The 23,369-nt window shown below is 38.9% G+C and overlaps 1 protein-coding gene across 12 annotated transcripts in view; it reads right to left on the bottom strand.

The window, feature by feature from the left end:
• The window catches only part of adgrb3 (adhesion G protein-coupled receptor B3), a 463,324-nt gene that overhangs the window by 23,522 nt on the left and 416,433 nt on the right, over nt 1-23,369 (bottom strand). For all 12 annotated transcript variants that reach the window (XM_034184737.1, XM_034184736.1, XM_034184743.1 and 9 more), the window contains 3 exons: nt 7,104-7,254; nt 3,208-3,277; nt 2,747-2,813 (listed from right to left, as the gene is read on the bottom strand). In XM_034184737.1, coding sequence (XP_034040628.1) covers nt 2,747-2,813; nt 3,208-3,277; nt 7,104-7,254 — 288 coding nt within the window. The remainder of the gene's footprint in view (nt 1-2,746; nt 2,814-3,207; nt 3,278-7,103; nt 7,255-23,369) is intronic.

The raw sequence follows: 23,369 nt of genomic DNA, 5'->3' as shown, positions 1-23,369 counted from the left end.
CTTTAACAGTGGAATATCCGGATCAAATGCTGAAACCGACTTCTTCTGAAACTTCTCTGTTCTCTCACGACGTCCTGGATCAATAGAGCCTGAAATGTGGAGGTTTTAAGCTTGAAACAGGCTGATGACGCCGCCTGAGAGCGCTGAGCGACGTCTCGCACCGTGAAAAGTCCTTAAAGCGACAGAATCACCTCAAAATCTCTCATCAGCTGTTAAAATTTTCACTGAAAACCAGCTTAATTTTTCGAACCATGTCCACTTCGATGTGTCTCACAGGTTTAGAAAAAATTTTGATCAAACAAAGCGCCAGTCTCTCAGCAACTTCTCAGACAAAGGAATTCCGACGAGGGGCTGGACGACTCCTCCCACAAGGAGTGCTCACAGGCGAATTACGTCACCGACAGGCATGGAAAAACTCACGCATGCGCACGAGGGTGCAAGCATGTCTGACGTAAAAACATATGAATGAAATCCATATAGTTTTTGAAAAAAATAAAAAGGACCTATACTTTACGGACAGCCCTCGTATCTGTGACATTTCAGCCAGAGGATGAGGTAGACCCTGCACACTCAGCCTGAAGAGTGTGGCCTGTAGAAAGGATTGTTTTTGACAAGTAACACTTGTCTTCTCAAAGGCACCGTCTGCTATTATTAGCTGCGCCTACAGCAACAGACGGAGAGTCGGCTGGTTGGAAAATTCTTCACACATGTGCCTAGAATCTCTATGAAACCCCAAAGATAAAGAGCTCATCAAGTATTTATGCCGATACTTTAGGGCGACATTTTGTTCGTTGAGCTTTGTTGCTTTGGAGACAACCCATTCTGATGTTACAGTATCAATAAAGTGAAAAAAGCGGCGTTGTGTTCGTTCTCACCACAGAGGCTTGTTGCTGCCATTTCTGCAAAGATCAGATTTTGTTCCTCTGAGGATCATCACAAAAATAAAAACACTCAACTGCACAGTAAGATTTGGTTAGTGTCAGATGTGAAAACTAACACATTTATTCACTTTGTGCAATGGAGCAATTTCTTGTATTTCAAATCCCACAGCAGACATGTGGTTTGAAAATGATTCATTATCCTCCAGTAATGTGTCTTCTGTCCCTCTGACACATACTTGGGTGTGATTTGCATAATCACACTTTTTGAGTGCAATTTTCTCTCCATACCAGTGTAAATCGATGATTAAAATAACCCAGAATATTAGATTTTGAACAACTTTAATGGATAAATACTTTATAATCTCCATGGTGCACCATTATGGAAAATAAAAGGGAATAACTTAAATGACTGGATGGAACACTCATTACTTTGGCTATTGTACCAGAGTTTTTTCTCTTTCATGCATTTTCTTGTAACATTTTCTGTAGTATAATTCACACCAGAATACCAGTCACACCTGTTAAAAAGTGTATCAAGAGTGAAAAAAACAATACATAAGTTGCACCAGGGTGATAAGTCACACCTTTTTTTCTGTATTATCAAAGCTTTAATTAGGGATTTTTGTGAGTTGTTGTAGTGTAATTTTTATTATTGCATTTACTGTCTTACTATTGGTGTTAATTTTATTTAGTGCTTTGAAAGCTATATATAAATAGTTAATGTAATGAATGAATTTTCAGAAAACAAGTTGCACAGGATTATAAATTGCAGGCTCTCACAAACAAGTAAAAAAAAGAACAAAGAAAGATGACATACATAAATTTGACTTGTGTCTTGCATTATTTAAAACCAACTTTCGGCCAATGTAAATTTTAAAAAAATGGCACAAGAGTATCTTGGTGATTTTATAATTGCAGAGAATATCTGAATTGAAGCAGTAAGGTGAAGGTTTGTATTTTTTTCCTTTTGTGTTTACTTTTATTCCCTGTAATTGTTGTTTTCAATTCAGTTTCATTGCAAGTAGAGCACATGCACTTCATAAAAACAAGTTTATCTAATGATTAGCTAAATTTTGTACTGTGCAAACAGGAAAGAAAAAGAAAAAAACTACACTGGACTTTAAATCAGGCTTTTGGCGGGTTATGACCAAACTGCTTTCTGCTGTCTCATCACAGCAATGCACCCTCACTGCACCTGGCCACACCAACATGCCCGTAGGAACGCACATGAGTGCAATAAAGTTTAACCATAGAACACTAACCCTACCATCCCTGGTTCTCAAGACCAGGCACCTAAGTGACTCTACTCTACTCTTTTCTACTCTCCTATTTTACTCTTCCTTTTTAGATATACCTTTATATACTAACATAGTTCCACCTTAGAACTGGAATATATAAGATATACCTTACTGAATTTTCATGTGACCACCCACAGTGTGGGGAGGTATCTCCCACTGTTTGTGCTCTAGGGTTGAAGAACAGTGGTGCTGGGCATGAAAATGATAACCGCATCACGTGTAAACTAGCAGTCCTACTTGTGTTGTGCTGCTTTATGTTGGGGTAGAAGATAGGGCCCTATCTGTGGCATATCATGGGTAGGATTTCAATCAGCACTCCAACCCATACTCATGCCTATATTTGAAACAACCACTGTGTTAACTGCACAATTTTCATACTTATAGCAGCACTGTAATCTAAGGAAGTTTTAGAAGTTACCTTACTGCATTACCTTAACACATTTTATGATGTCTTAGGTATTAGTTGTCTACACCCCCCACCTTTTCTTGTGTGTATGTTTAAAAACTGTCTGCAACTGCATTAAAATAACACACAGCACAAATGGGGATGTGATAATTGAAACACACCAGAACGACAGCAGCTGCAGGTCCAACAAAGGCATACAGGAGCCCACCTTCCAAAGACAGCCAACAGCTGCAGGGAGACACAGAAAAAAAACAAAAAACGTTTAGCTCCCACCCAAGACATTAACATCTAAGTTAATGGCGTATGCCAGCATACAATTGTATTTTCCTCAGTCGTCAGGGGAGACACGCCATATGCTCTAACTCTCTTTCCAAAGTTTCACAGGGTAATAAAATGCTAAAGAGAGTTTAAGCAGTGTTTATGCATTCAGTATCCAGCAGGGAAACAACTCACAAGAAATTGGGGTCTTGCTGTGCAATTTTGAAACCTGATATGGTTTGTGGGACTTAAGTCTGTGGTTTGGTATATAATAAGTAATCTGCTGAAGAAGCACTTAATCGTTTTATCTAAAGTGTCTCTACATGTAGCACTGGGTGCTGTGGAAAAAAGAGCCAAAACTTACTAGAGGGGCGTCCCGTAGCCTTTTGTTTTGGTGAATCCCATTGAAACAGCAACCACTAAAGCTGGTAATCCTTAAAAAAAAAGAAGAAGAAAACCAGTTTTGGCACAGTCACTGTTGTCAAATTTAGAAGAAAAATGCTGCAAAGTGTTGCAAAACTTAAGTTATTAAATGGAAAAAAAAAAAAAAAACAAACATAAAAAAACGACAACCTGCAGTCCACTGACAGAATATGAACAACTACACACATCACATTACCTGAACAGATATATTCCAGGAGAACAGATTGTACTGCGCTTTGACCAAATGACAGCAGTGCATCAAATACCACCCACCCCACCCCCCCACCACACACACACACACACACACACACACACACACACACACACACACACACACACACACACACACACACTCTCAAAGAAAAAAAAGTGACATTTATTCACCACACCTTTCATATGATGGGCTAGATATAGCCCCCCCCCCCCCCCCCCCCCCATTTGGCTCCACAGTATGGATTTGTGTAATGGAGTCGATCTTTGCTACTGTGTGCTCAGAATATTAACGTTGTCTTTCCTCTCCAAGCAGCAGTGGAGGCAGGTGCTATTGATGTAATCAGTTTCCTGGAGGCATGAGGCGAAGACCCTGTGGCCATCCGGTGCCGCTCTGCAGTGCTGAAGAGGTAAAGAGCACCGAGTGTACACAAGCACGTCATAAATCACGGCGCAGACAGCAGCCTGGTGGCGACGCCACACGATGAAGAGGCGACAGGCGCTGCATGATACACGTTTGTGGAACTCTGCGCTTTGATAAGGTCGTCTATGTGAACGCAGGTGTGTGGATATTCTTCACATTATCATTAAGGAATGGATTTCCTGCATGACTGCCAGATATTAAATGCGTTATTATCAAATTGATGCAGCGTTTTTAGACATCTGTGCTTGCCTTTGTCCATGCAGCAAGCAGTGGCACTGCAATGACTAAGCGAGCCTTGTTTGTTGCTAGGTAACAAGAAGAATGAGTGTGGGCTCTTTCATAATCAAATTGATTTTTTTTTTTTTCAAAAGGAGAGATTTCTAGTAGTCTGTAAGGACAGATGAGATTCCATCCAATATGTTTACCCTCTTATTCTGTTAAAGGTCACAAAGGGCTGTGCTGTGTCCTGCTGGGGTCCGCCCTGGATGGATCGCCAGTCTTTGACGCCACTCATGCACGCACGCACACACGCACACACGTGTGCAGCCTCCCATGTGGGGCCGGAACCCAAGACCTTGTTAGTGAGAGCCAAATTGCTGCACCAATATCACAAGAAATCAGAGCAAATACAGCTGAGTTTTTGGAATTTTGACAGATATTTGAACCAAGTGTGATTATTGAGAGAAATTTTGCAACACAATATGTAATAACAATAAATAAATGAATTACATATGTGAGAACTAATGTGGTTTAGACATGCAGCAGCCCATGAAATAAACACTGTTCACAATAATAATAAATAATTATATTGTATAAAATAGAATTTATATTAATACAAGCATTGTGGGAAATGCAATAAATGGAATGACTTATTTTCACTTTATATTTAAATTAATTCAACACTAACAAGCCATTCATTCTTTTGTGTTCTATTGCTGCTTAGTCCAATTAAGGGTTAAGAAGGGGCTGGAGTCAATCACAGCAGTCTTTGGGGGAGAGGGGGCTGACACATACAGACAGACATTCTCATTCATGCCTATGGTCAATTTCGACTCTCTAGTTCACCTAAACTGCATGTCTTTGGAAGTGGGAGGAAGCCGGAGCACCAGGAGGGGACCCACACGAACACAGGGAATACATGCAAGCTCCCCAGAGAGACAGGAACCTGGGACCTTCTTGTTGTGAGGCAACAGTCGTAACCCCCTAATAAAGGTAATTATTGGTGCTTGAAATTTTAACTAAGCATGAATATTCAAACTGTTTGAATAAGAGAAACTTAGCTGATTGTGCAGAATTGGTGTTGAATGCACATGACAATTTGTGCAGAATGGGTGTTGAATGCACATGACAGTTTGAGGCAGGTTAAAGGTGTCATATTTTGCATCTTATCAGCAAGGTACTAAAGGTCGCCAAGTGTCTCAAAAACAAATGTGAAAAAAAAAAATTCCATTTTCACATTCTTTAGTGCTGGAGGTTCTATTCACTTCCATGGAAAAGCAGTCAACCACAATCAATGGGAGAAATAAAACTTACAGATTTTTTTTTTCTCTTTTCAATTATTGACCAAAATTGGGGAGCATGAAGGCTTAGTGGTTAGTACTGTTGCCTCACAGCAAGAAGGACATGGCATCACTTCCTGCCTGGGCCTGTCTATGTGGAGTTTAGATGTTCTCCCCGTATTTGCGAGGGTTCCTTCTGGGTGCTCCGGCTTCCTCACACTTTCAAAAACATGCAGGTTAAACTGGTGACTCTAAATTTAACAAACATTTGGGCCCGGTTTCATAAAGCAACCTAATCTTTCAGTCTACTAAACCTTCTTAGTGGACTTCAGTCTTTGACTAGTCACCCAACATTATCCGTCTAATCACTGTTTCACATCAATAGCTAAACTTGCAGATTAGCTGTCTTACCTTAGTCGACTGTTTTCACGGGCATAACAGAAAATCTGGAAGTAAACAGTTTTGTTTACTTCCAGGTTGGTTGCTGTCATGTACTATCCAGCCTTTGTTTCGTTAACTGGCTTTATTAACATTTACGGACCCATACGAACTGCAGAACGATGTGCATAGCACTTAGCCTAGCAGTTTCACTCTTCAGTTTCTTCTTCTACACTTTTATCAACCTTTTTGTGCACACAACACTGCTCAGCGTAACAGTGACGCCCGGTGGCTTGTGTGAGAACGGTCACAAACACATCATGACAGTCGTCTGCTGCAACCACGGGCAAAAGCAGAGGAAGCTCTAATTTTGAAGGAATACAAACGATGTAGGGGTGCTTTTGAGTGTTCCATCAAGTGATGGTACATGGTAGCTGCCATTTTTTGAGGTAAGACACTGAAGTTTTATCAACTAAAATAAGATTTGCCTCCTCTGTACCAGGCTAAAACGTTTAGTCGGGTAACGTGAAACTCTACCACTGTTGTTAAAATGACTAGAATGGTGCTTGAGTTAGTGGATAACTGATGAATAGATCAATCAATAGAACTCTGAATTTATTTGAAATTGACTGAATCTTAATTCTGAATTTAACTGTATCCCCCCTGTTAACCAATCTTAAGTATTTTATGATAGTCAGTTTCCTCAAAATGCTGTCTCTTTATTCAGTCAACTACGGTTATATATGTCACAGAAGTCTAAAATGAGCCATTTCAGTCTGGAATTTTGCTTTTTGCAAGCGAATTTCTGCACACACAGTCATGGTACTGTGGGACATTATTAATGCTTCACCTGAAACCTCAACTATATTTGCCTGTAAAAACCTGTAAAATTTAAAAAATAGACAGTTTAAAGGTTAGAAATCACTGAACATGCCTTTAGAAGTATTTTGTGATCTGTATGACAGTGTGGTTCACAGCGTGCAACTAGAAAGCATTCACATTTGCAAACATTATCTGAGGGTTTTAGATCATCCAGATTCTCCTGCAGTATAAAAGCCTCTCTCACTCTCTTCAAAGGACATAAGGTCAGCGCAGCATATTCCTGCGGTCCATCCCGCCCCCCCACTGCTCATGGCCAGTCAATTTATCCATCCATCAGAGAGCTTGAAGGACAGCACAAAAGCATCACAAAAAGAAAGAAAGAAACAGCAGATGGAAAAACACATATGCAGCATCTCAGAGAGAAGCCCTTAACATGGACCTAGAAATAAAATGGCTGCTGTGAGGTGTGATGGAAGACAATGGAGCGGTTTGTGGAAACCTTACCCCAACCCAGGCACAGAAAGCGCTTGCGGATGAGCCTGGTCCGAACCTTTCCTGTCACTGCCATGTAGGACTGCCAGGCCTCGGTGAGGACCCAGCAGAATGATGCCAGGAAGAAGAAATGCAGGAAGGCTGTCGTCATGATGCACACGCCCTATTGATAAATGAAAAAATAAAAGTAAATAACCAGCTGAAACTATAAATAAAAGTACTGCAGGTGCTGCGCATCACAGAGCCACCCGGCCGTTTATTTTCCTGAATCTTTCCGACACCATTAACAACTGTTTAGGTTGTTGACCGCAGGGAAATGAAATAAAGTGTCAGTTTCGGTGCAGCAGCAGCAGTAAAGCTCACAGCTACGGTGCAGCATTGCTCTGCACTAACCCTCATTAGTATGCTGGGGAGCCCTCCTGGAACCATGTGAGACAAGGTCAACTGCTTTCCACAGAGCAACGGGAGAGAAACCATGAAGCTGTGCTTATATGATGCCCACTGCACATGTCGGACGCAGCAGACTGCATCCAGACTTTGACAATACAGCACTTTTCAGCCTCATTAGCTTGTCCATCTTTGTTCCAAGAAGCAGAATCTCTCCAAATGGGATTGTGTGGAAAGGATTAGAAAAAAAGAGGTATCCTTAAGAATCTTGTCATTGCACGCTGACATTTGTGAGTGAGAAGAGATTAAGCTGTTTCAGTTCTGGGCCGAGGATTGTTTGCAGTGTGAAGCCGCAGTAATCTGACTGATGCCTCACAAAGAGGGAAAGATTGAAGTGTATCATCTCATCCCAGGGCGTCCACACCATACTGTGAGATCTCACATACACTTAACTTCCCCACTGAGAAATCCCAACTCAATCCGTCTCTCCCCCCGAGCACTGACTGGGTTCACCTCGTATTACATCACACCTGAAAAGTCTACTTAACTGCATCCACAAGGGATCTTAATTAGGCAAATGTTAGTTAGAAAATTCTTCATAAAAAGCATACAGAGCACATTCACTTCCAGTAATAAATATTAAGCATGAAAAATAATGTTAAGTACTGTTGCCTGCTGTGCAAATGTTTTCAGTAATGATGAATGGTATCAGAGGGCTCATGTGTACTTTGTGCACTCTAAACACCACCAAATAAATGTACAAGTAAAAATACATATGTCTGCAATGGTGTTTTTTCACTATTGTACTATGACTCCATTATGATATTATTCATACCAATTCATCAGAAATATTTTGCTGATCAATGTGCAGATCATCCATCTTGACTTCTTGGTTGTTGAGATATACAGAAACTGTTTTTAGGATCAAGTTTTCCTTGACCTTGACAAAACAACTCCAAAATGTAATCAACTCTGGAAAACCTATTGAAGTAAGTTTCCCACCATTTTGAAATAAATCCATTCTGCCGCTTTTGAGTCATCGTGTATATATACACACACACACACAAGTGAAGACAATACCCTGTTATTACCGCTTCACCGGCATGTAGGGTAACTAGAAATATGTAATATTTACAACAAAAATAATTAAGGAAAATATGTGAACACTCGGGCAGCGTGGTGGGTTAGTGGTTAGAACTGTTGCCTCATAGCAAGAAGGTCGTGGGATCGATTACCACCTGGGGCCTTTCTGTGTGGAGTTTGCATGTTCTCCTGGTGTTTATGTGGTTTCCCTCCAAGTGCTGTGGCTTCCTACCACATCCAAGCACATGCAGGTTACATGGATTGGAAACTTTAAATTGTCTGTAGGTGTGTGAATGTGTTTCTCTGTTTATATGTGGCCCTGCCACAGACGGGCGTCCTGTCCAGGGTGTACCCCGCATCATGCCTTTTCGCTGCTGGGCTAGGCTCCAGCCCCCCACGACCCTTCATTGGAGTAAGTGGGTGTACAAAATGGATGTGAACACTTTCACCTCCACAAATATGATTTCTTGTCAAAACTCAATTAAGTGCGTCCTTAAAAAGAAGACATGGAGTTTCAGCTAGAGTTTGCCAGAAGGCACATAAGAGACAACAGAGTTGGCATAGGTGGCTTCCCTCACCAGTCTACTTGTTGCACAGTCACTCAATTTTTTGGAATAGCCTGCTTCAGACAAACTTGCTATACACTACCGTATTTTCCGGACTATAAGTCGCACCAGCCACTTTATCCATTATAAAGAAAAATAAACCATAAATAAGTCGCACTGGAGTATAAGTCGCACCAGCCACTTTATCATTATAAAGAAAAATAAACCATAAATAAGTTGCACTGGACTATAAGTCCCATGGACATACAGGTATGTTAACTTAACATGAAAAGTTCAGATGATAATATTGTGACGGCTAACGTTTTCAGATGCATATTTCACCAGTCGTAACTTACAATCTGCAGAGTATGATTTTCTTTTTGGTGGCATTTTTTCGGGCCTTCTCCGTTGTCTTGTTAAGTTATCAGTAACGTTGAAATTTTTATTTTTCTATGGTAGTCAGAAGTCGCAGGAACAGTCACACAAGCCTTGAGTGCCCTCTCGTGAGCTGCATTTTACCTACAGATATGTTTGTATTTTGCGGACCACATTGCGAGCCGAACCATGCAGCACCTACCTGCGCAGCTCATGACCACCCAGCATTGTCGATCCAGCTCCTTCCAAGTGGAGACGCTAATCCTCCGCCGTCGCTCAGTGCTCCCATGCAGCTCTCAGCGTCAACTCTGCTCACACTGATATCCAAGGGTTGAAGCTGTTTTGTTAGCCATCCCGGAATAAACACCATGTTCGTCTGCTTCAAACGCTATTCACAATCTTCGACGCCAGCTCCTTCCAAGTGCACACACTAATCCTCCGCCGTCGCTCACCCGGTGCTCCCACGCAGCTCTCAGCGTCAACTTAAACACTCTGCTCACACTGATATCCAAGGGTTGAAGCTGTTTTGTTCGCCATGCCGGAATAACAGCAAGCACCGTATTCGTCAGCTTCACACGCTGTGGGTGAGGTGAGGAATACGCGTCCAACGTTCTGTTCTCTGATTGGTTATCGCGACCAGCGTGACCTGTAGGACGGCCGCCATACTACAGTGTCCATGATGCATTGCATTTCCTTTTCTGGTGGCCATTTTAAAACATAGATCGACTCTGTCACGTAAAATTGTTTTGTTACAGTAAATTAATTGAGATCCTACCGGTATATTTTTCATTTATAAGTCGCACCGGAGTATAGGTCGCACCCCCGGCCAAAACATGTAAAAAAGTGCGACTTATAGTCCGGAAAATACGGTATTGTATTATTGTTTGTATTTCTTAATATCATAGAAATTAATTATTTCATAGAAATGTACGTGTACATGATTCATCATCTGACTTGTTGAAAGTAAACTGGCTGCAGTATCGATTGTCATTTTATAATAAAGAGTACATTCCATTATTTTGACCTTGATATTTGTATTTAATTTATTCTCTATCATATGGTGGTAAATTGTTTTCATTTTAGAAATTTAAATACAGAAAAGTTTGAATTGCTCTTAAAAAAACTGATGCCATTAAAAAAGCAAAATGTGTAGAACGCCAAGATTTCTGAAATGTTTGCATTCCATGGTATCACGCTTTTTTCTACAGTTTCTGATATGTGATTGTATTTTGTAGGTTTCTTTTTTATGGCACAAGAACAGTGTTGTATGCAACAACTTTTATGATCACATAAGAAGTTTAACAGGAGCTGCAGCAATTAAATAGATTGTACAATATAAACACATTATAGGTAGGTCCTTTTTAGGTAAATATTTCTATTTTTATTTTAAAAACCCCTTCAATGTCAGATTACAGTTAGTTAGTTTATTTGCTCTAATTTCCATGATCACATAAAAATATTCTGCCTTAAAAAGACAATTTTATCACTGCCAATGCTGCAGAGAGACATAAGCATCAAAGACACAAAGCATATGAATCTCTTAAGACATGTTGCCACCTGCCTGTGTGATAATTACAGCTGCAAACTGCAGCTTTTGTAGAAATAACACACATTTTGCGTAATAAATTCTACCTTAACAAGCTTCAATACTCCGGATTAACAAGCTTTAAAAAATAAATTGCATTTGCACATATTGTCACAGCAGCTATTTTGCGTAATCTACATAATTTGATTCTATTCTGTGTTGAACTGTGAGGGCAGGAAACAAAATGAGAACGCTAAACCGTGCGGGCGTCTTACATACATTCACCGATGACTTACATTCAAAGCAAATACTGTCCAAGATGCTGAAAATAGTCTTTGCCGTGTTTCCCAGAAACAGGTCACATGCAACATCTGTTAAACGTGCACTCCAGCCTCATTAGTTCTCAGCAATAAAGTATACATTTTGTTATAATATAACTGTTTAGACGGTGTGTGACATGGTGGCTTAATGGTTAGCACTGTTACCTCACACCAAGAAGATCCTGGGATCACTAGCTGATTTAAAAGTAAGACATTTAAAGGCATCATCTTGGGCTCAGAATAACAATGAACATTTTTCACCATTTGTTGACATTTTATGGGCTTAACAATTAGTCAACTAATGAAGAAAATAATCAATTGATTTTGAAAATAATAGGTGTAGCCCTGGTGTGAAAGCTCCCTAACAGGACTCTCAAGGCTTAGACATCAATTCCCCTCCAAAGGTATCGGACTCCCTGAATACATCGGTTCCATGATTGTCCACACTGCTCTATAAACTCTTCCTTGTGATCCAGAGACATGAATGTTTAGAATCAGAATATCTTTATTATCATTATAACAATGTGACATATGAATTTAATTGTGTAAACAGAAAAAATAAGAGTGGAGGAGGAGTGGCTGTGTATGTGGATAAGAACATGGATTATAAAATAGTAGACAATATGACAACTGTGATTGATAACTTATTAGAATGTATAACTATTGAAATATGTGAAGAAAAAAGCAAAAATGTATTAGTCAGCTGTATATATAGAGCACCAGGATCTAGTATTGAAACATTCACTGACTGTATGGGAAAAATGTTCTCAAAAACTAATCAAAAAACTGTGTTCATTTGTGGTGACTTAAATATTGATCTGCTCAATCCAAATAAGCATAAAATAACAGATGAATTTATCAGTATAATGTACAGTATGAGTTTATATCCAAAAATCACCAGGCCAAGCAGAATTACATCCCATAGTGCCACCTTAATTGATAATATATTCAGCAATGATATTGAGAATAACACTGTGAGTGGATTATTAATCAATGACATTAGTGATCATCTACCAGTTTTCATCGTTTATAATAGAAACCATCGGCGGAATCAGCCAGAGGAGAAAATAAAATACAGGCGAGTGCGGACAGAGGAAAACATGAACACACTAAAGAAGGATTTACAGGAGCAAAACTGGGAAAAGGTATACAGTGAAAGTGATGTTGATAGTGCATATGAAACTTTTTTACAAATATTTACATCATTATATGATAAAAAATTGTCCAATTAAACAAGACTACAGAAAACAAAAAATCCAAGCTCGACCATGGATGACGAAAGGGTTACGAAATGCATGTAATAAGAAAAATACACTGTATAGAGAATTCATAAAACTAAAGACTAAAGAGGCAGAAAATAGATATAAGAAATACAAAAATAGATTAACTAATATTATACGGGTATGTAGGAAGGAATATTATAGTAACATATTATATAATAACAAAAACAATATTAAAGGAATATGGGATATATTAAATAGCATTATCAAAAATGGTAATAAAAAACAGAGTTACCCTCAGTATTTCATTGATAATAATGTCAAGAAGGAAAATAAGGATGAGGTAGTCAACGGTTTTAATAATTTTTTTGTAAATATTGGACCAAGCTTGGCAGAAGAAATTCCCGATTCCCAACCTGAGGATTGGGATAATAATCTTATAGAAAGAAATCCCTGTTCAATGTTCCTCACAGCAGTGGATGGAAATGAAATTATAGACATTGTGAATAATTGTAAATATAAAACATCTACCGATTTAAATGAAATTGATATGGTGGTGGTAAAACAGGTCATTGAATGGATTGTAGAACCATTAACATACATCTGTAACTTATCATTTCAAACCGGTAAATTTCCCAATCAAATGAAAATAGCTAAGGTTGTGCCGCTGTATAAGACTGGGGATAGACACCACTTCACAAATTATAGACCTGTTTCTTTGCTTCCACAATTTTCCAAATTATTAGAAAAGTTATTCAATAATAGATTAGACAAATTCATAAATAAACATAAATTACTTACTGATAGTCAATATGGATTCAGAGCACATAGTTCAACATCACTTGCATTAATAGAATCAGTTGAGGAGATTACAAACGCCATAGACCACAAATTACATTCAGTTGGAATATTTATAGACCTTAAAAAGGCTTTTGATACAATTAATCATGACATATTAATCAATAAACTTGAACAGTATGGGATTAGGGGGTTGGTGTTGCACTGGGTGAGAAGCTACTTAAGTAACAGAAAACAGTTTGTGAAGTTGGGGGAATATACATCATCATGCTTGGACAATGCTTGTGGCGTCCCACAGGGGTCAGTATTGCGTCCAAAACTGTTTCTAATTTATATAAATGATATTGTCAATGTTTCCAAAATATTAAAATTAGTATTATTTGCAGATGACAAGCATTTTTTGTTCAGGGGGGGATTTGCAGGAGTTACTGAGGAGGATCAGTATAGAAATGGGAAAATTGAAAATATGGTTTGACAGAAACAAATTATCATTAAACTTAAGTAAAACAAAATACATGTTATTTGGCTATTGTAATACAGACATACAGGTTCAGTTACAAGTCGAGGGGGTAGATATTGAAAGGGTACATGAAAATAAGTTTCTGGGGGTGATAATAGATGATAAGATAAACTGGAAGACTCATATAAAACATATACAAAGTAAACTGTCAAGAAGCATTTCAGTTCTAAACAAAGCGAAACATATTCTGGACCACAACTCACTCCGCATTCTTTACTGCTCACTGGTTTTACCATATTAACAGTACTGTGCAGAGGTATGGGGTAATACTTATAAAGGTACAACACAATCACTATCAGTAATGCAGAAAAGAGCTATAAGAATTATTCATAATACTGGCTATAGAGATCATACAAATCCACTATTTTTACAATCCAAATTCTTAAAATTCACAGACTTGGTTCATTTTCAAACAGTACAAATTGTGTATAAAGCAATAAACAATTTACTTCCAGCAAATATTAAAAATATGTTTTTTAACAGATCAGGGGATTACAGTCTGAGGGGGAAATTTAATTTAAAGCATCAGTGGGCACGAACAACATTAAAAGGTTTCTGTATTTCTGTCTGTGGGGTGAGGATGTGGAACAGATTGGGAGTGGGGCTCAAGCAATGTCCAAGCATGAACCAGTTCAAACAGCGGTACAAAAATATGGTTTTTTCTGGGTATAGGGAGGAGGAAGGGTAATGAGGGTTAGGGTGTTTTTGTTTTTTGCTTCGGCTTGTAAATATATAGTATTTTGTATGTAAGTAGGTATGTGTAGGTGTATATTTATGTTTGTGTATATGTATGTGTATGTATATGTATATATGTATATGTGTATATATGTGTATGTATATGTGTATGTATGTTGATGTGTGTATGTATATATATATATGTGTATGTGTATGTATATGTATATATATATATATATATTAATATCGGTTTAGGTGTGTAGGAATCTATGTGTATATGTGGCAAAGGGTATTACTGGTTGTGGGGAAGAAGGGGTAGGGATAAATAAGCTGATGCTTCACCCTACCCCTTTTCGGACATGTTGGGTACACAGTAGGAACTTTTTTGTTGTTGTCTTTACTGATCTATCTTGTAATTGTTGTTGTATCAAATGTTCGAAATAAACAGTTTTCATTCATTCATTCATTCATTCATTCACATTGTACAACAAAATTAGGATGCAGTGTTTACAGTGCAACTAAATAAAAATGTAAATAGTTGGATAAAGAATACACACATATATATATATACATACATATATATATATATATATACATACATATACACACACACACACACACACACACACACACACACACACACACACACACACACACACACACACACACACACACACTATGCTAAAAAAGGGAATAAAAACATCATATGGTCATACAATCATCCAGTCGAACATTTGTCAGAAAATCTCCCATATTCAGAAAATATTGCATATCTTGCACATGGTGATGATTTATTGCACGTGGTACATTATCTAGCAGCATTCAGTGTTGTAATGGCTGATGGTAGAAATGGTTGATGGTTCTTATTCTAGGTCACAGATAAAGAAAATGAGTTGATAAGGTTAGACCTTACCTTTGTGAGGTGATTTGGAGAGACTTGTGTTGTGATTTGGTGTTACATTAATAAAATGAATTGAAGATGGGAGAAAAAAACAAAACAAACAACAACCTTGGTGTGGATGTTGGTTCATACTTCCAGGTGTGAAATCAGCCGTCGACACCTAATGTCCTATGTTTGCTCGATGAATATGACATCTTTTATATCAGTGTTCACAGTTAGGATTTGATAACACCTAAGAATTTTATTGGCTCTGTGAAACATACCACTGTCACAGGAGGCTGGAGCCTATCCCAGCAGTCATAGGGGGTGAGGCAGGGTACACCCTGGACATGACGCCAGTGTGTTGCAGTGCCACATATAGACAAGCAAACACATTCACACCACAGGTACACCTACGGACAATTTAAAGTTTCCAGCCCACCAAACCTGCATGTCTTTGGATGTGGGAGGAAGGCGGAGCACCCAAAGGGAATCCATGCAAACACAGGGAGAACTTGCAAACTCAACCCAGGTGGGAATTGATCCCACAACCTTCTTGCTGTGAGCCAACAGTGTTACCCACTGTTCTTCCTTATTATTCCTTTAAAATGTAAATAAATAAATAAATAAAGCCCTCAACTCTGAAACAGACAAGATAGTGTTACTTTGATCTTGCATACAGCTCTGAATCAGTGTGGGAGGGGGAGGTGGCTGGTTGTTATTTTGACTGAAGCACCCTCGTGAGTCAAGCAGCACGTCTGCCAGTGCTTTATTCAGCAGCCACTTTAAAAAACTCCAAATAACAAAGTGCTGGCGGCGAAGTGTTGCTGAATCAAAGAGAACTGCTGAGGAAAAAAGCCTGCAGTTTGACAATCATAACTTCTTCCTCTCCCAGCTGCACAGCACATGAACCGTTCAAGCCAAAATCTCACATCTGTCTCAAGAAGCGCACTTGGACTTCCCAGGAAGCTCTCGGTTTGTTGCTAGGATTAAGGAATTTTTCACAAATCTTATCGAAAAAGTTTGATGTGTTCTTGGCAAAGAGAATGTCACATTTTGGAATGAATCTACATAAAGGGGTGGGCCTTGGAAACTTTGGAGATTTGACCCTTTTGCTGTTGCTGTGTTACCATGAAGGATGTTTAAGGTGCAAGTTTGTACAGTACAAACTTCTTTGTAGAGACCATACCTCTGCCAAGGTGCAACAGGCCCTTCAACCACTTTTATCCAATCTGACTTAGATTCCTTTTCGGTAGATCTGCACAGTTATGAAGATCTGCCCAATGCTATTATTTATGGACTTTAAAATTCAACACAAGGTTCCATTCATTTCAGTCAAATTTTTGAGGGAAAAAAGTAAAAAAACAACAAAAGACGAGCCACCACATATTATTGATGAAAGTGAATCTTCTTTACGTGTAAGCAGTCACACGCAAGAATTATTACTTTTCAGTACTGTGTGTGATTGAGAGTCAAGCAGGGACAATGTGCCATAGGCCAAAGTCAAAATGTTTGGTCTTGTACTTTAGAATTGGGCTACCACTATGTAGACATGGTTCAATTTCCGGTCATGCTACCTGTCAGTGTTCTTGGTCAGGCAATTTCATTTGCTTTGCCCCTGTCCATCCAACTGTAAATGGACACCAGCCCTGGCTGTAGAAGTAAGATGGAAATCTGCGTTGGATTAGCATCCTGTTAAGGGAGAGTCATAGACTCATCCGCTTCAGTCTATGAAATCTAGGGATAAACAGCAGCACCCATGGCCCTCAAGAGTTATGTAGGACTTCTTCTTTGAAGGAACTGATTAACAATACACCTATGGCTTCTATGAAACATGGATATAAAACCATATATCATCTTTACTTTGGTGCAACATATTCTCATGATCCATTTCAAATGGCATCATGCTAAAAGGGTACATTTTTTGTGTATATTCCTACCAATTTCAACCCACATGCCTAAAACACATTATTTATTTAGCTTCTGCATGTCATATTTACTGTTCAGAAATGCGTGTTAGCATTATGGTCAGGGTTACGGTAGGTTTCAAGTCAGAATAATATTAACCCTCTGGGGTCCGAGGGCATTTTTTGGACAGTTCACCCACCTGGCATAAATGTTTTATTATTGTTGTTAACACCTCTCCCTGTATCCCACAATTAAGTTTTATGCCTCTTTTTTCAGGACAACCTGTGCTTTCAGAATATATATGTTTTTGTTGTGTTTTATAAGTGTAATAAAGGTTTACATTCAAAAATAGCGAAGGAAAAAATAAAGCGAAAAATAATTTTCCACACACATTTATTCAAAACACACAGCAATCTATAATAAACAACTGTTTTGACACTTTATAAAGGTAATTTGAGTTCTTGTGTGAAAGACTGTACAACAAAAAGATTCAAACAATAAACACAAATGCACATTTTGAATATATATACATATACAAATATATATATACAAAATGGTCTATGGGTTTTGCTGTCCATTGATATGGTAAACAGTGCTTTACGCAGAGAAAGCAACAGAATTATCCAGTAACATTCACATGCAAACTAGTAGAGCAATCCTGATAGTTACACACTCTGTTTGAGCACGTGAGATTGTCATCAGAGGCTCCCTGTCTGCTCCTGCTTTCACTGATCGCTGTGCGTAATGGCGCAGGGCACACTGAGTATGTACTAATAGTATGTACTCACTGGAGCACCCAGGGGGCTATTCAAACAGGCCAACGAGTAACATATCACTCCTGAAAATGATCTTTCGCTTTTCACGTGAGGTAAATCTGCCCTACGACTGGATTTTGGAAAACCATGTGACGGTGAACCAATTCTGACTGGGGACACACATTGCGCACGTCATCACACAGCTTCTATGAGGAGTACAAAGATGGCCGATGGCTGGCTCGAAAGTCCGCGGAGTTAACTTTTCTATCTCATATCATTAAAAAGATATTTATAATTTAGTAAAGCTTGGTCTTAGCCATCATATATGACGGCGTCGGCCCCAGAGGATTAAAGACAAAAATTAATTTCTGTGTTTTGTTTCTTTTTCCCCCCACTCAGATGATAGCACCATATTGTTGTTGGTGACATAATCACATTGCCCCGCTGAGGAGTACATGGAATACGCATGAATTCAGCCGAAAAACACAAGAATATGTACATATTTTTGTACACTTAGTTTTTCATACATTTTATTATCAACTGTTCATGAGAACAGGCTGGTTGGTGACATCACCTTTGATCTTAAGGTCATAACTGTTTAACTCAAACACCTGGAACCAATTTTGATGAAACATAGTGGAAGGGTTTGTGTTAGTCAAGGATAAAGAGGTCCACTTTTGGAGATAACTAATGTCAAGGCCACACAAAATCATACAATGTGGTATCACTGAATCACAAAGAATGTGTAAGGTTTTAGGTCTAGCACCCTCTGAGTGCCCCTTCTGCTTTTTTTCTTGATTTGCAAGAAAGCAGCAAACCATTCAACAGAACAAATGAAACCAAAACATAGGGGCAGGTATTAAAAAAGCCAACAAATAATGTTTTGTAGAAGATGCTTGTATTTGAATGCTTTACCTGTAATTAAGTTAGAAAATGTAACCCTGGGCATAAAAACAAGAATAAATGAACTATTTATTGTCTGTACCTTACTGTAAGGGAGCCTGAGCTCATTGCATTTTATAGAAAATATCCTTTACACATCTATGATACTGTAACTACAACAGGTGTATTTAGCACATACGATATATGACCTCAAGCATGCCTGTTTTATATGTGTCACCACATAAAATGTGGGAAATGTTCCTCTTTTTCATTGAACCCTTGAAAACAAGAACAAAAAGACAAAGACAAGGTATAATATAAAGGCAAGGTATAATAATTGACCTTACCCTTTAAAAGACATCAACTCAAAATGTTCATTCTCTATTTTTTAGTTACATACTACAATACCTACCTGCCCCCTTTCTACTCTCTCAGTACTGAATAACAGAGCTTTACACCAAACATATAATATAGTGCATTAAGATGAGATATAATGTGACATAGAGCGAAGCCAGCATATTTCAAATTCAAATATAGGCTTGTCAAACTATTCTGAATTATGAGGATATAAATATTTGCCATCAGATACGAGCTTTAAAAAGTCACCTGTGCTGGTACTTGAAATATAGTGCTTAAACAAAAGGTGATAATATCTGAGAACCGGATGCTTTGGGAGATTTATGGCTCCAAACATCAAATACCTCAAGACGGGTTTGTCTCAAGGAGGTATTACAGCATGTCTGCTCACTGTGATTCTGACTTGTTGCATAACCAAAACAACAAATGTGACATTATGGTATGCCATGAGGTATTTTTTTAATTTCTTTTTGATAGCATTTCATAAAAGACATTATGTAGTACACAAGGGTCAGTTAATGCACATTGCAGTACTGTAAAGTAACAATTGCTTATATAATAGATTTTTTACTGGTTATTGGTTCAACCTGGATATGGAGGAAAATTGGACTGTCATAGCAGCTGAGTATATGGAATAAAATACAGGCAAAAAAACAAATCAAAAACCCCTATCAAATACACAGAATAAAGTATTGTGTATAAATAAGTAAGGGACAGACAGGCACCAAACACTCAAGGTAAAAAGGACCTTGGACACAGTTTAGTGATAATACTGATAATCTATGCTATAATTCACCAAATGACGGTCCATCCCACTGATCCTGCATCATGCCAAAACGTCTCATCCGATTACCATGATTTTCATTCTGTGTCATCTATGTAAACCCTGGAGTAACACTGGGAGGGGTTAATTTTTGTGTGAACCTCATAGTTACATAGAATTAGGTACTATCATCTCATGCAAAAGTATTATCAGGCTAACGCTTGTTCTTCTATGACGTTTTATGGCGCTTGCCAGACCGACAACTGTATTACTGCCACCATCTGGACGCGAGTGTGAAATGTCTGTTCGTTCCTCTGTTCCCACATCATGCCCAAACGGCTTATCTGATCGCTTCATTCTGTGTTGTCTATCTAAACACTGGGGTAACATGGGTGGGGGGAGGGTAATTTTCACATGCCACCACCATCTGGCTGGGAGTGTTAATAGGCACTGAATCAGAACACACTGCAGTTCTCACAGTGAACAGGCCATTCAGCCAGGACTGAGCATTTAAAAATCTTTGTGAAGAACCACAAAGTCAAACAGGAAACTTTTAGCAACAACTTTGTGTACCCGGAGGTTCTATGATAGGAGAGTGGAAAGTGATAGTGGTGATTAGTGGTGTGCCATACCGCAAGATTTTGTATTGATCCAATACCAAGTAAATACAGGGCTAGTATCGCCGATGCTGATACTTTTTAATAATTAAGGTGGACACATCATCAAATTGCTAAATCTGAATGAATTTTCATGACCTTTAAAGTGTAGTTGACACCAAAAAATGTTCACAAATAATCACTAAAAATGATGAAATGTTGATATCCTGAACAATAAAAGTCGATGATAAGTGTGCAGGTGAAGGATAACCTACAGCTGTCTGAAGCATGCGCTCTATTTCAGCTCCATTCAGCCCTCAACCGCGGCCATATTGTTGCTATGTCATAATGAGAACGGCACCTGCTGATTCAAGCCCAAATCAATTGTAAGCATGGTGGAGGTCGAGCTGTTTTCAGATTTTTTTTTTTTATTTAGGTCCAGTCTAAAGGTGTTTCTGATGCAGCTGTGGGGGACACAACATTGTAGTTTTGAGCCTTATTTAGATGACAATAAACTTTGGAGGAAAACCTTCAGTCTGACAACAGTGATGATATTGGCAGATTTCAGAACACAGAATGGTGATTATAAAAAAATAAATAAATAATGCAGGCGATTTCAGCATGGGTGGAGGTAATAAACTTTTTGGTTGTAATCAACCGATTTAAAAAATTTGTTTTATGATCTGTAACAGCAGAAAAAGTGATGAGGAATATGGATTTTTTTATTTGTTTTTTTTTCCCCTTTTAAACAATTTCAAATATGAAAAATGACATGAAGAACTGAAAATATCAGCTATTTTTAAAATAAAAATTGTTTCCTTCTTGAATGCATTTAATGTACTGCAGTTAGTAGCACAACACATTATTAAATATTAAAACCATTCACAGGAGTAAATAATATAGTCTTACCTGTCCGTTTGAGTGAAATCATCTTTAAACTTGTAAACCTTTGCAAAATGACATCTGAAAATAATTTAATTCCTTCTGTCCTGGTTGAAGAAAAGTCCATTTCTCACACAAGACTTTGGTGCCAGGTTCCAGCGCCAGCTGTAATCAGTTACTGCAGCTGTTGTTAACAAGCTGCTTTGTGCAAAGCCGCTCTGTTAACGAGCCGCTTTGCGCTGCAAGATAAAGACTTGCAGTGCCTCACGTGCTCATAACGTCTCAGTCTGCACACGACAACAATATCCCATGATCCAGAAAACAATAAAATAATCTGAAAATTACGTGCACGTCAATGTAAGTGTTCCACCTGCCATTCTGCAGCGAAAATGAACCATTCTGAGACCGAAAACATGGTGCAGCTCCAACTGGAACCACTAGGTGGAATCGGGGCTGTCAGTAGCCTGTAAAAATCCATAAATTAACCCATAAATTAATGGGGCTATTAAGACAATGGTTCTCGTGTTGACGCCACTTCCTCCTTCCCCTCCGATGTCGGCACTCGCCGGGAAGTTCCTGGTTTTTTTAGTGGCGCACAGTTCAAAATCAGAATATTTATCTCTTCAAGAACTGCGCACCAGGAAAGGATAAATTTCAAACTATTGTTTAATTTTAGTCTTACATATTCATGAAAACATGGCATTACGTGTCACCTACACTTTAAGTGTTTTTTTTCCCCTGTCCTGAGTTAAAACCCAGTACAGAATTTGGATGACATTTATAGATAAACAGATACTTTGTTATCATAATAAAAGTTTTTATTTAGAAAGAATAGAACAGTAACAAAACTATTTTTGCCAAGCATTATCATGTCTGTATTTTGTTCTTAAATAAACAAAGTGCACAAAATTATCATTCGATAAACTAAATTCTTTTTCAGGTAGAGACTTCAGAAACTAAAGTCCCCATCACACATAGCAAGAATGTGCAGGAACCAGTCTGACACGGCAAATATTGCCATAATCAGACGCAGTCAGGAAGAAAAGAGGCGTGGTCAGCAGTGTCAGAACGCATCCAGATTACCTCGTCCACATCTGCACGATGGCACCCAAAGCACATGTAGACAACAGATAGATGACACAAAATGCTGTCAGATGGCCATAAAAGGCGCTGAAGACTGCCCGATGTCCAAACGCCTGGATGGCAAACACGGGACCGGAGTGGGAGGGAGCACTGTGTTCCTCGCTTTGCACAGTCCCTGCCAGTACTGGACATCAGAGTACAACCAACGTATGGACCAGACTCACGCCACATGTGTCAAAGCCGGCACTCACTCAGTCATGCAATCACATCTGTGCTCGTCCTCCCCTTCACAGCGTGACTGACCTCACGTGCATGTGTGTGTGTGTGTGTGTGTATAGAGCAGAGGTGCTGGACTGATGACATGATCGCTGGGTGTGTGTGTGTGTGTGTGTGTTCACAATGGCTGAATGAGCAGTAATGTGTGCACACATGGGTGTGGCGGTGCACGTGCACTTGTGCCCACGTGTGCGTGCTGTTGCCAGCTGCTGGCCATGCTGTCCCATGCATCAGACGCAGCCTTACCAGGGAACTTTATTTTCTTTGTTTTTGTGTTTTGGCTCACTTCAGCAGCACAACGCAACTCTGGACACCGCAATGGTTGGATTATCACATGGGATTTATTTTTGCGTGGTTGATTACAGCACACAGCAGCCAGGTGAGAGGATTTGAAACACAGGCTGCAGTCTGGCTGTACTGCACTGTGAAACACTCCTGGGCCATTGTT

The sequence above is a fragment of the Thalassophryne amazonica genome, chromosome 13 (assembly GCF_902500255.1).
Source record: "Thalassophryne amazonica chromosome 13, fThaAma1.1, whole genome shotgun sequence".
NCBI lineage: Eukaryota > Metazoa > Chordata > Actinopteri > Batrachoidiformes > Batrachoididae > Thalassophryne > Thalassophryne amazonica.
Note: the sequence above shows the minus strand (reverse complement) of the source record. Positions and strands in the feature narration are given on the sequence as shown.